Below are 13510 nucleotides of genomic sequence, written 5' to 3' on the forward strand. Positions count from 1 at the left end.
GTAATTTCCATCTGTCACCAAACAATTCATAAAAGGTTCGCTGTTTTACACACGTCAATATGATAGTCAAGTCAACAATATTTATAGAGCACTTTCAAACAGCCATCGCTGCATACAAAGTGCTGTACATGGAGCAATTTAACATGCACAATAAACAGTAAGACAATTTCCGATGTTCGAATCCACTTGCGTGTCTCATAATTCGTCCGAAAACACATGGCCGCTATATCCGTCCTCCTGCGAGAGACTATTTTTATCATCATCCTCCTTCTGAGATGTCGTCTTGCCGGTGGCCAATCGGGTCGGCCATTATTCTGAAGCTCAAAAAGGGCTGTCTGTCCAGGACCTGGCTTTTTTTCTTTATTTCGGGAATGAAGTTGTCTGGTAGAGCTGGCGGCAGCCGGGACGTAGCCGCTGCCGGGCGCCGTCTATTTCTCCTCATCCTCACGTTGGCGCTGCAGATGATTCTGTTGTTTTGTGCTGGGGAAGGGGATGACTAAAGTGCCTTGCAGACAGAACGCCCGTCAAAAAAAACCCCACACACATCCATCCACTGGCTTCAGAGCTGGGACAGATAAGGCACTTTGAAACAGAAAGCTGGCCAAAGGGTCAGCGTCTTCGTGCGGGTTTTTGTCAGTTGCAAGAACCCAACCAGTATTGACACCATTTTGGGAAGTTTTGATTGGTTTGGGATTTTCTATGCCATTTACTTATGAAAGTACATTAATGGAATATTAGGGCCACATTGAACCAAAAATATATGTATTCCATGAGACAAGACTCTTGACTGAGACAAATTTGGGCACAAAGGCACTGTAATTCCCGAATAATATACCTCCAAAAAAAAAAAAAGAGGTGGCACGAGTGGAACCATGCTCTTGAGGCTCAATACGTCTGTACCCAACGAGTTAGATTTTTAATCTGTTCAAGATATCTGTATGTATTTTTTGTTCTACATTTCAATCCCAGTGTTCAATATTCTCGAGGATAAAAAGTTATTCATTCATTCATCTTCCATACCGCTTGATCCTCACTAGGGTCGCGGGGGGTGCTGGAGCCCATCCCAGCCGTCTCCGGGCAGTAGGCGGGGGACACCCTGAATCGGTTGCCAGCCAATCGCAGGGCACACAGAGACGAACAACCATCCACGCTCACACTCACACCTAGGGACAATTTAGAGTGTTCAATCAGCCTGCCACGCATATTTTTGGAATGCGGGAGGAAACCGGAGCACCCGTAGAAAACCCACGGAGGCCCGGGGAGAACATGCAAACTCCACACAGGGAGGCCGGAGCTGGAATCGAACCCGGTACCTCTGCACTGTGAAGCCGACGTGCTAACCACTGGACTACCGGGCCGCCTGGATAAAAAGTTATTTGGTCTTAAAATTTTTTTGATTCACTCGATTTAAGATGCTCTCTCATAATACTGTACTAGCAGCAGAAAAAAAAATATCATTGCAAAAAGTTAGTCGAGAGCTCCATGAGAAAGCTACTGTTTGTTATGAAAAAAGTTGTAATCACACGTGAATGGCGTTTTTTTTCCAAAGAAAAAAAAATAATTTGAGATTACGTTTTCCCCTCCCACACCCCCACAAAAAATTTAAACATAGAGAAATACGTTTTTTTCCCCCTTCAAATAAAACCTTTTTTTCTTAAAGAAAAAGTGTAATGTTATTTGTAAAACTAAAATTCAATTTTTTTTCTTTAAAAAAAAAAAGCATTCGATCATGCAAATTAAACCGCATTTTATTCAAGATTCGATCCAAGACCAGAAAAAGTTGTTTTCTAATCCGTTATCCTCACGAGGGTGGCTGGCGTGCTGGAACCTGTCCCACATCGAGTCATAGACGAACAAGCATTTGCTCTCACAGTCACACCTCACGACAATCTTGAGTGTTCCACTAACCTGCCATGCTTGTTTTCAGAATGTGGGAGCAAAAAAAAAAATTAACAAATTACATGAACGACAAACTGACCAAACTTCACAATGACTCATCCATAAATGAGACATGATTTGTGGTTGTTCTTTAATTTTCGAACAATGTAGCTTGCTAGCCACTAGGGAACGTCCGTTAACAGTTGACTTTCAAAGCAGTGAATGAAGCTGTCAGTCTTCGTCGCCGCTAATCCGAACACATATGTATTAATTGCTAATTGTTTAGCAGCAGGATTTAGGTTTAACCTGATTAAAATCGGCTCGTAATAGGATCTTAACCTCATTACCATACATCGGGCATATATTAAAACACCCCCCCCTTCTGATGATTGCCCTCACGTTCGCTTGCGCACACATCGCCGCCTCCACACCTTCCATCTGCTTTCGACGCAAAAAGAGAAAAAAAAAACCTTACGCATCCCTTCTCTTCTCGCTGAATGATGGCGCCATCTGCTCTTGTGGGAAATTAGAGGCAAATGCGATGGGGCAAAGCGCCCCCAGCGAGCGCTACCCGCCGGGGGGGAATAGAGGGAGGCAATCTGCTGCAAAAGTTGTCTGCGTGCGTGATGCGCCGCGATGGCCTTGATGGAGTTCGAAACATGCTAAAGGCTAACATGGTGATGCTAAGCATGAGAGCTGCCACCTGCTTATTTCTTGTTTGTCTTGGACACGTTTTTTGTTTGTTTGTTTGTTTTGCCTTGGTGGGACGACGACAATACATGGTTTCCCCGAAATGATAAACAGAAACAGTAATGCGGTATTTGTTTGAATCTTATTCATTCATTCATTCATCTTCCGTACCGCTTGATCCTCACTAGGGTCGCGGGGGGTGCTGGAGCCCATCCCAGCCGTCTCCGGGCAGTAGGCGGGGGACACCCTGAATCGGTTGCCAGCCAATCGCAGGGCACACAGAAACAAACAACCATTCGCACTCACAACTAGGGACAATTTAGAGTGTTCAATCAGCCTGCCACGCATGTTTTTGGAATGTGGGAGGAAACCGGAGCACCCGGAGAAAACCCACACAGGCCCGGGGAGAACATGCAAACTCCACACAGGGAGGCCGGAGCTGGAATCGAACCCGGTACCTCTGCACTGTGAAGCCGACGTGCTAACCACTGGACTACCGGGCCGCCAATTGAATCTTAAAATAATTCACATACTGTATATGGTCACCTCCGATAACTAAAAATAGTGAGTGTGAAGCGGTTTTGTTTGAGACAAAGATGTATTGGCAGAAGACAATACGTGGCTGCGCCAAAAGAGAACAAAAAAGTAACTACGTTTTTGTGTTTTTTAGATAAAGGCGGGGAAATTTACAACATTCTTACTTGACGTCAGTGACACATACAGATGAAATTGCAGATGAATGTGCAGCAGCGTTTTCATCTTTGTCAACAAATATACTACATGAGCTTTCAATGTCCATTTTATATGAATTTGTTTTGGTTTTCCTGCGTGTCGCTACAAAAAATATAAAAATGGCTAAAACTAATCAACTAAAATGAAGCATTTTTGAAAAAATTAAAATCGAATTAAAAATAACAGGCTTGCTCTAAAAGCTACTGAACTGGAAAAAAAGTCAAAAGGAAATAAAAAGTATAACTGTCATGAAAAATCTCAAACTCGTCCAACCCCGGCGACAAGACAATGGTGGCTTGCCTCATACAGATAAATGTCGCCTCTCTGCAGCAATATTTGCAAAAATATTTTTCTTTGTTTTTTTAGGTCAAAGGGAAACAAATCACTGAACCTTTATGGAAGAGGAGCAGTGATGTCAGACTACTTTCTTAATTTTTCACAAAAAAAAATAGTACAGATATGTGTGAGATAAAAATGAAGTTACTTTTTTTGGTGGGGGATGGTTAGGGGGAAGCATTTTTTCTTTCACGCTTTAGATAAAATGTAGAGATACATACTTAGTTCCTCTGCAAACTGCCGGTTAAAACTGAGCATCGCGCGTATTTGTATCAGAGCTCCTAAGATTGTGTGGGTATACCTAATGAAGTGGCCTGGCACCTCGCGCCCCCCCCCCCCCCCCCCGCCTCTGCAGGACTTCCAGCTGCTTTACGAAGAGGCGCGCTACTACCAGCTGATGCCCATGATCAAAGAACTGGAGCGCTGGAAGCAGGAGCGCGAGCAGCGGCGCATGGCGCAGCCCTGCGACTGCCTCGTGGTGCGCGTCACGCCCGACCTGGGCGAGAGAATCGCCCTGAGCGGCGAGAAGGTCCTCATCGAGGAGATCTTCCCCGAAACGGGTGACGTTATGTGCAACTCGGTCAACGCCGGGTGGAACCAGGACCCCACCCACGTCATCCGCTTCCCCCTCAACGGCTACTGCAGGCTCAACTCCGTGCAGGTAACAAGCTTCCTTTAGCCATTTTATATACAGTGTGTGTGTGTGTGTGTGTGTATGTATATCGGGGTAAGGATTCATCAAGTGCACATACAAGGACTGCAACGTGAAAAAGTGCAGTGTAAAAAAATAAAATAAAATGGAGTAAACGTACAAGTGAGCACCACAGTGTATGTCTTGAAGGGAGCTTTCAAAGTCAAACGTCACCCGGCCATAAATCAAAAGTGAGGCCCGTTTCCTTATTTCCTTCTGTTGGGGTATGCAGAAGCATGACGCTTCCTTTTTTGAAGATAGCGGCGGCTCCAAAGTCCAAACCGTTTGCGGCGGGTGGTTTCGTGGCCCATAAAAGGCAACGATGCTAACAGATTGGTCGCCAGGCCACCCACAACGTTAATGGTTTGTCAAAACAGATTTGACAGATTACAGTATTATTCTCTCGAATCACTGTGCCAGTTGATATTGTCAACTGATTTTTGACTTCGGAGTGGACGTACGGATTTTTCTCACTTATGAGGGTGGTTGTTGTACTTCAAGCAGGGCCCTTATTGTAATCGATTGGTAGCCGAGCTTTAAGTCTCAATGCTGTCATTTGGTCAATAACCATTCAAAGGGATCTACGGCGGGTGATCATTTTACAACAGTGTTCCATTTCTGGTTCTCTAATATTGGTTCTGATAAAACTGCTGCTATGGCATCATTCGCTCTTGTTCTTTCCAATCGAAATAACACTTGCTGCTGCTGTTCCTACCTCTTCGAAGGATGCTAATTAGTTACGTTTTTTTTAAAGCTGTGGTTCTGTCACATGCAAATGAGCCAATGCTCGCCCTCACCCACCAACCTCACGAAAAGCTTTCGTTATCATGATGATTCGGAGCTAAGCATGGCAGTGGATACTTGTTGAGCCAACAATCTAAAAAAACTAGTACAAGTAAGACAGTACAAGGGTTCATTGTATTTTCATCCCTGTCGGCAGCACTTCATCACCAAGCCACTCAATCACACCTTGTCAATTAGTGTTAGCTGATCTGTTCATGTGGCTCATGCAGTGGACACATTGCCAAGGACAAGAATGTCCGCAACTATGCTACAGGATTTCAGTGTTTGCTATTTCGACATCGAGGGGGTTATGCTACAGTAAAAGTAAGTGAGTGAAACATAGAAATATCCTATTACTCTATACACAGTTCCCTCACTACTTCGCAGTTGGATTATTGCGGCTTCTGTCTATCAAGGGATTTTCATTCGTTGCTATTTTGCACAGTTTCTTGCTATTATCTTCCTTATAAATTGGACCAGTCAAAAAGAGTCAATTTTCATTATTATTTTTTGGGGGGAAATTTGTTTTACAAAAACCAGAGACTGTGAACATTAGGGCCCCCCCGCCAACCCCAATCCCCCCGAATCCACGTTCCTTCATCGTGGTTCCACTCAGAGCGCATTGTTTCACTCAGATCGTCAAATATGCCGTTCGGTTATTTAGCATGCCCCAAAAAAGTACCGAAGCCCTGTGTGTCAGGCAGTACAGATGGAATCAGCTCAAGCATGAGATGCTGATTGCAGACTGCGTTCAGAAGTTAATGTGAGCAGAGCTTGCTCTGCCTCCGGCAGCACACGAGGATGTTTAAGCATCCATTTAATGACTACCTTTGTTTTTCATTTTAGTTTAAAATGGCTTACCTTAACCAGGATGCTCCACCGCATTGTAGCCTAAAGTACAATCCTGGTGGGTTAATACACTTTTGCGGGAGTTCTCTTAGGGCGAGGGATCCATGAAACATATCACCTGCAAAAATTGAGGGAACACGGAAACATATTTTTATAGCATTTGCGCCACAAAATCTAATCAAAGGTCTCCAAATCTACTTTTAAAATAACACAACCACGTTTCAACACATATACTGAGAGAGAGAACAAGAGCAAGTTAACTTCATTCATTCATTCATTCATTCATCTTCCTAACCGCTTGATCCTCACTAGGGTCGCGGGGGGGTGCTGGAGCCTATCCCAGCTGTCTTCGGGCAGTAGGCGGGGTACACCCTGAATCGGTTGCCAGCCAATCACAGGGCACACAGAGACGAACAACCATCCACGCTCACACTCACACCTAGGGACAATTTAGAGTGTTCAATCAGCCTGCCACGCATATGTTTGGAATGTGGGAGGAAACCGGAGTACCCGGAGAAAACCCACGCAGGCCCGGGGAGAACATGCAAACTCCACACAGGGAGGCCGGAGCTGGAATCGAACCCGGTACCTCTGCACTGTGAAGCCGACGTGCTAACCACTGGACTACCGGGCCGCCCTGCAAGTTAACTTATCATCTTAAAATATACATCATAAATCAACCAAAGATGTCCATTTTAAAAGGAGCGTACTGACGTCACTATGTGTGGGATTAAAAAGCAGGATTAAAGCGGATAGTTAGTTTCAACAAAAACTAAGCTGTGCTGAAATACTTTTGGTTTTGTTCTTCTTCCTAATTTACACAGTCTCAAGTCATTGTGCTGCCATCTACTGGTCAAAAGTGGAATTACAGTGCAAATTTAAGCACACATGTATTGTAACAAACCTTCGGATTTACACACAAACGAAATCCGTAAATTACAACACTAGTTTGCCCGGCACACACAGTCGTCCATGAAATCCATTTCCATGTACTCAGAGTAGCATATTTGCGGGACAGGGGGGAGTCGTTTTCCAGTTGTGTTGCCCGCAGAGCAAAATATCAGCCTCACACCACGGGCTCCGCGCAACATGCTCACACACACTCACACACACACTTATACGCAAGGCTCCTTTCACCTCTTCCAGCACCCAAAGAGAGCCTCTCCCAGGCAACACTCTGACACCTCCACCTCTCTCCCCACCTCCTTTGCTCCACCACCTCCAGGGAAGAAGAACGGACCGATTGGGACAAAGCACGCTTGCGCTGCGGCCATGTTTCCTACGGGGGGAAAAAAAGCAAAAAAATAACGCGGCAAAGGGTTGGAGGAAGAAGGGGGGAGTTGGTTGGTTGGTGCAGGGGAGGAATGATATGCATAATTTACACTTTACTCCTTCTTAAGACAGAGCTCCGTTTTTTAAAATAAAAAAAGGCTCCAATATAACAACGCCCAAGGCCATTGAAATACACGTATTGCATTTTTTAATACCATACTTACAATTTCTCAAACAGCCTCAACCGGTTTATACTTCTTTTATAGATTTTTAAATGACTTGCAATATAATTAATTGGTGGCATCAACTAACACAACATTTCCCCACTCTGTTTACCAGCCAGTGTGATTACGGGACGACGCCGGCGCTTTGAAAGTGACTCTTTCTTTGTAGATGAAGCGAGCGAGGATAAAATTCACGCTGAAAGCGACTCAGGCCGAGAGGCCCGATTGATCAAAGAAGTTGCATTGCATCGAGGGCTCTCATTACCTGCAGCAGGCGCTCGCTCAGAGTTTCCCAATTTCTTTTTTTTTTTTCAGTTTATTAGTGTTTAACTTCCTCCTACAATCGAAATAGTGCAGGTGTCCAGCAAAATCAAATATTTTTTGAGTTATAAAAAAAAACATATAGTCCATCCTTTTTTTTTTCCAGGCTCTTTTTAGCTGCACCCCCAAGGCAGTAGATAACGCAGTTTGCTCATTAGTTTAGGTCGTTCTTTGGTGTCAAAACTCCGTCTACAATTTCGATTCTGGGTTTTGATTAAAAGCTAGCATGGCGGAATGCAAAGCGTACGGAGTTCTCACGAACAAGCGAAAAAATACGGATGAACAGGAGTTAGGCATGCCAAAAAATCCAGAACGCAAAGTGAGTGCGGAAAGCTGGCGGTATAATTTGGGTACGGGCCAGTCAGCGACATAACGTCATATCCGTTCCTACTGTGGCACTTTGGATGAACTAAAGGGAACTCAGGGGCACCATTTTGGCAAATATCATCAAACATCTCCAAATGAATTGGACATCATAGACACCCCTTTCAAACTGAAAGAAAAAAAAATGATGTGCCTTACAATTTTTCTAAATCCCCCCCCCCAAAAAAAACCCTCATTGCATGTATTCATATTACTTTTTCTGTTACATTTAAAATTTTATCCAGTAATTTTTTGCTGGCTGCTCCCGAGAACGCAGGCAGTTCATCTGCCTTCTTGTGAGGCGTTCACGTTCCATTTTCTTCATCCATCCATCCATTTCCTGATCCGCTGATCCTTATGTGGGTCACGGGCGTGCTGGAGCCAACCCCAGCTGTCTTCGGGGAGTAGGCAGGTACACTCTGAACTGGTTGCCAGCCAATCGCAGGGCACACATAGACGAACAACCTTTTGCACTCGCACACTTAGAGACAATACCGAGTGTCTCATTAACCTGCCATGGATATTTTTGGAATGTGGGAGGAAACCGGAGTACCCGGAGAAAACCCACACAGTGTCCCGAAATCAAACCCTGCACCTCTGCACTCTGAGGCCGATGTGGTTCCGTTTTTTTTCGGTCAGCAAATATACGCACAGTGGGCCTAAGTCAAGACTTTGGCCTTAAGGAACCCGAGACACGCACAGTACGTTTCAGTGTAAGGGGATCTTTCCAAAACTTTGTTCCCACGGGCTACGAGGAAGGTTAGCAACGCAGTCTGGGACTTTGCCGCCAGACAATATGCTTGTCATCTGATTACAGTGAAAAGATCACCCCCACCCACCCAGGGGAAGGCACGCAGCCACACCCTGCCCGCAGAGGATTGCTTATTGTCGGGGGAGACGGAAGGCAGTGGGAGACGGAAGGCCGTGCCGTCTGGAACAAAGTGTTTTTGGGTGTCTTGAGAGGAAAATTACAGTTCAGAGCTTTAGGAACATCGAGCCAGACACATCTGGCTAACTCACCTCATGCTGCTCCTACCAAATGTGGCTCCACGTAAAAACGGAGCAAACACATTTTCCAACAGCAGAAGATTTAGTGCTGGGACCCATTGTGACAATCCCAAAAAAATACCGGTATACACCAAACTCGAATTTTTTGTAGAGTTTGCATGTTCTCCCCGTGCCTGCTTGGCTTTTATCCGGGTACTCCTGTTTCCTCCCACATTCTAAAACATACATGGCAGGAAGTTTGGGCACTCGAAATTGTCCCTGGGTATGAGTGTATGCGCGGATGGTTGTTCGTCTATGTGTGCCCTACAATTGGCTGGCGGTTTAGGGTGTACACCTGCCCTACTACCCGAAAAACAGCTGGGATAGGCTCCAGCACGCCCCGCGACCCTTGTGAGGATAAAAGCGGATCGGAAAAAGGATTGGATGGCTATTATGACACTATTGATGTCAAGCTTGCTGTTCTCCACGTGACATTCTTGCAAAGTGGCAATTTTTATCTGCTAAACTGACTTTATTCTCTGAAAAGAACATTAAAAATAAAAAAAAACATCTATGCATGTAGTCTTCTTGTTGGGGTGAAGAGCCGTGCCTCGCCTTGTGATTTCCCCCGTGAAGTCATAAACGGGTATTATCGAGAATAATGCAAACCATCTGCACTCTGATGTCTTTCCAGTGTGGGAGGTGAAAAAAATACAGAACAGCAAAGGCGCTTAACAGAGGAAAAACATTCGGGCAGACTTACGCACACACACACACACAGACACACACACACAAACTGGTCCATACATCACAGTGATGAAGCGCTCACATCAGAGCACGGCCAATCCGTCCTTCATCAATGTGACAGTGGCGGCGAAGGGGCCCTTGTCCCCTCGCCTGCCTCCGTCGCGGCCAACGCAACACGCCGCAACACTCTTTGACATGTCACACCACACAGACTACAAGTCCATCAATCTGAAGTAGCACTCACACACGCACACACGTACACACACTATGTTGGTAGATTTGCAAGGTGCGATGAAAAGAGTGTTGGATGTGCATTCCCGACTTGGTCAACGTACCTAAATGACTTTAGACTCTACAGCGCTGCAATATGTTTCATATAAAACACTTCAAGTGAAAGTATATTAATTCCCATGGAGCAATGTGTCAATCAGTTCTCAGCCCATGTGTGTGTGTGTGGGGGGGGGGGGGGGGTATACTCTCGTGACCATCAATATTGCATTAAACTCTGTTTTCCAATGTTTGATGCAGAGAGGTTAGAGGGCCCAGGTTTAGTATGCGTACACCCTCCTCGTTCCCACGGCGACCCTGAGGTTGAGCGACGGCTCAGCGAGGCGGCTTCGGGGTGCGCGGTTGGGTAGAGGAGGTTGATGATGTTTCGCGTGTTTAGGAATCAGGGAGCACGAAAAGCAGGCGAGACGTTAAAGTCTTTGTGAACTGTGAAATTTCGGCTTTTACGAAATTTGGAAAAACTGCAACTTAGTATTGTCAATGAAAACTAACAAAATTAGTACAAATACGATTGGAAAGATGCACCTTCTGTATGGATCAATATTCAAATTTCTTGGATGTAGTACAGTCAAACCTCGGTTTTCGAACGTCTCTGTTCTCGACCAAATCGGTTTTTTGACCAAAGATTTCGAGTTTTTTATGCCTCGGATTACGACAGAAAATTGTTTCTCGACCAAACTGAATGCGCCACTTGACTCCTCTCACCTTCCTTACATGAGGAAGTGACGCTTCTTCGGGGTAGACGCGGAAGTGACGCTTCCTCGTGTAGCGTGCAATAAAGTTGTTTTTTTTTTAGAGTGTGGTTTCGGTTTTCGAACAAATAGTTTTTTCTGGAACGGTTTATGGTCGAAAGCCGAGGTATGTCTGCATTTTAAATGTTCTCTCAACCACTTTGTTCCAGCTGCAGCAGTCATGAAAGCGCTAGTGAAATGAAGCTGTATTGTATTGTATTACCTTTAGCGTAACGCAACTGCAGCCACGATTGCCACTTCTATTCTATGCGCCTTATAATGTGGTGCGCCCTATATATAAAAAACGTTTCAAAATAGGCCATTCATCGAAGGTGCGCCTTATAATCCGAAACACCTTATAGTGTGGAAAATACGGAAACTAAAAGTGAATTAAAAAAACAAAAGCCATAACGACATTTTTTTTATTGTCATCAGTTCGAAGAGGCTAACATACAGTCTGGAGCTCTCTGAGCCAATCAGAGATGTATGTTCAAACCGTGTTCATCCTCCCGTGGCGTGGTCGCGCCGCCTTAAAAGCTTGAATATCCTCAAGTGTCGAGATATGTAACAACATCCTAAAGTCTTGCCACGGCTTTGAGATAAAGCTCCCTTTCCTGCACTATCTTTATTGATCGGGCCCAAAGACGAGCGAGAGTCCCACATGTGTGAAAAGGGTGACACGCAGAGGGAGAAGAAATGCAATGTGATGCAACCATAAAAGAAGGCAATGTAATATCATTTCCATAATCGTTTGCCTGTCATGGACTTAAAAAAAAAAAAAGGAAGAAAGAAAGAAAAATGGGGAAGAGTGGGGGGGTGGTGACGCTTGGGCAGTTCTCTTAATTAGCCATCCTCAACATCAGCTGTCTGCTGTCCCTTCTGTTTCGCAAAATTTGTCGCTGATGCTGAGGGGGGTGGGATGGGGGGAGGCGAAAGGTGGGAGGAGGCGGGGGAAGACGTGAGGAAATCCTCCGAACTTTGTGTGGGAAGTAAAGGCAACAAGACATTTGGCCCCTACTGGATTGAAGCTGTGTCTGTCCTGTGGGCACTCCGTTGCTCTGTACGGACACCTGCTGAATCTTACGTATCATTGCAGGCAAATTGTATACAATATTTCAAAGATGAGTGCATATGTCATTTCTGTCTTCTAAGTTTCTAAATCTAAGTTGATGATGATGTTGGATGAATTAAAACCATTATTATTATTATGTGGTCCGGTGATCGAATGGTTCACATGTCCACCTCATAGTGCAGAGGTACCGGGTTCGATTCCGGCTCCGGCCTCTCTGTGTGGAGTTTGCATGTTCTCCCAGCGGCTGTGTGGGTTTTCTCCGGGTACTCCAATTTCCTCCCACATTCCAAAAACATGCATGGCATGTTAATGGAACACTCCAAATTGTTCCTAGCGCGAATGAATGGTCGTTCGTCTCTGTGTGGCCTGCGATTGGCGAATACTCAATTCGAAATTTCAAGGGGATTTCCAAATACATAAAATATTCAATAGCTGCAGCCCTAAACCTAGTTTTGAAAACCTCACACCAATTTGAAACCTGACTTTCAAACCCCAATCTTACTTAGAAGTTCTTCTTTGAAACGCAAATCCGAATTTGAAACCCTACTTTGAAACCCTAACCCTAGTTTGAAACCCTAATTGGAAACCCTAACCCTAATTTGAAAGCCTTCTTTATGACCCGAACCAGTTTGAAACCCTAATTGGGAAATGTAACCCAAATTTGAAACCTTACTTTGAAACCCTAACCATAATTTGACACCTTAACTGGAAACTGTAACTCTAATTGGAAACCCGACTTTGAAAACCAAACTGTTATTGGACATCCTAACCCAAATTCAAAAGCATATTTGGAAACCCTAACCTTAGTTGAAACATTAACCTTAATTAACCCGAACAAAAGTTTGAAACCCTAACTCTGGTTTGAAATCCTAACCCGAGTTGGAATCTCTGCTTTGACACCTTAACCCTGCTTTGGAACCGTAATTGGAAAGTAAGGCTGAAATTTGGTCCTGGAGTCACTTGTTCCTGGAGTCAGTGTGTCGCAGCATAATGGCAGATTTGTTTGGAGGTTGACGGCGTTTACTGCCATCACAAAGTGGTTGGTTCTGACCACGACAATACAATTGTCCTGAAATAATGTTCAAATGCTAATTTTAAAAAATGATGTAATCACCCTGACACTATATTGTACGACGCTAGAAGTGCTCGCCGCGCTAACCGGGCTGCCAGCGTTCAAAGTTAACCCATCGCAGGAACTCTGTCAGGTATTTTTCCAAGATAGACTCCAACTCCTCCATCATTAGTCAAAACATGAGCCGCGAGTCATTAAGGCGCCCACCTTTTCACACGGAACGGGACCGTGGGGCTGGGAGACTTCACACCACCGCTGCACTATTCATGACACCAGCTGGCGCGTGATTGGCCAGACGCAGCGAGGCCACAAGCTCAAAGGGTTGCGGAGAGTGTGAGGCGCGGTGCGTTCAAGGGGCGAGCTCGGCGAGGTGATTACTGGAGCTCATAATTTCAGTAATGAGGAGGCCGGGGTGAGATGAGTAAGCTGCTAGGGTGGGTGGAGGTATGTGTGTGAGGGTTCGCGTGTCGGGAA

General features: G+C 45.0%; 1 protein-coding gene across 4 annotated transcripts in view; it reads left to right on the forward strand.

Annotated features, from left to right (window-relative positions):
- Positions 1 to 13510, forward strand: part of LOC127600042 (BTB/POZ domain-containing protein kctd15) — a 40463-nt gene that overhangs the window by 22339 nt on the left and 4614 nt on the right. For all 4 annotated transcript variants that reach the window (XM_052064399.1, XM_052064398.1, XM_052064397.1 and 1 more), the window contains one exon: positions 3992 to 4297. In XM_052064399.1, the coding sequence (XP_051920359.1) occupies positions 3992 to 4297 (306 nt within the window). The remainder of the gene's footprint in view (positions 1 to 3991; positions 4298 to 13510) is intronic.

This window comes from Hippocampus zosterae, chromosome 4 (assembly GCF_025434085.1).
Source record: "Hippocampus zosterae strain Florida chromosome 4, ASM2543408v3, whole genome shotgun sequence".
NCBI lineage: Eukaryota > Metazoa > Chordata > Actinopteri > Syngnathiformes > Syngnathidae > Hippocampus > Hippocampus zosterae.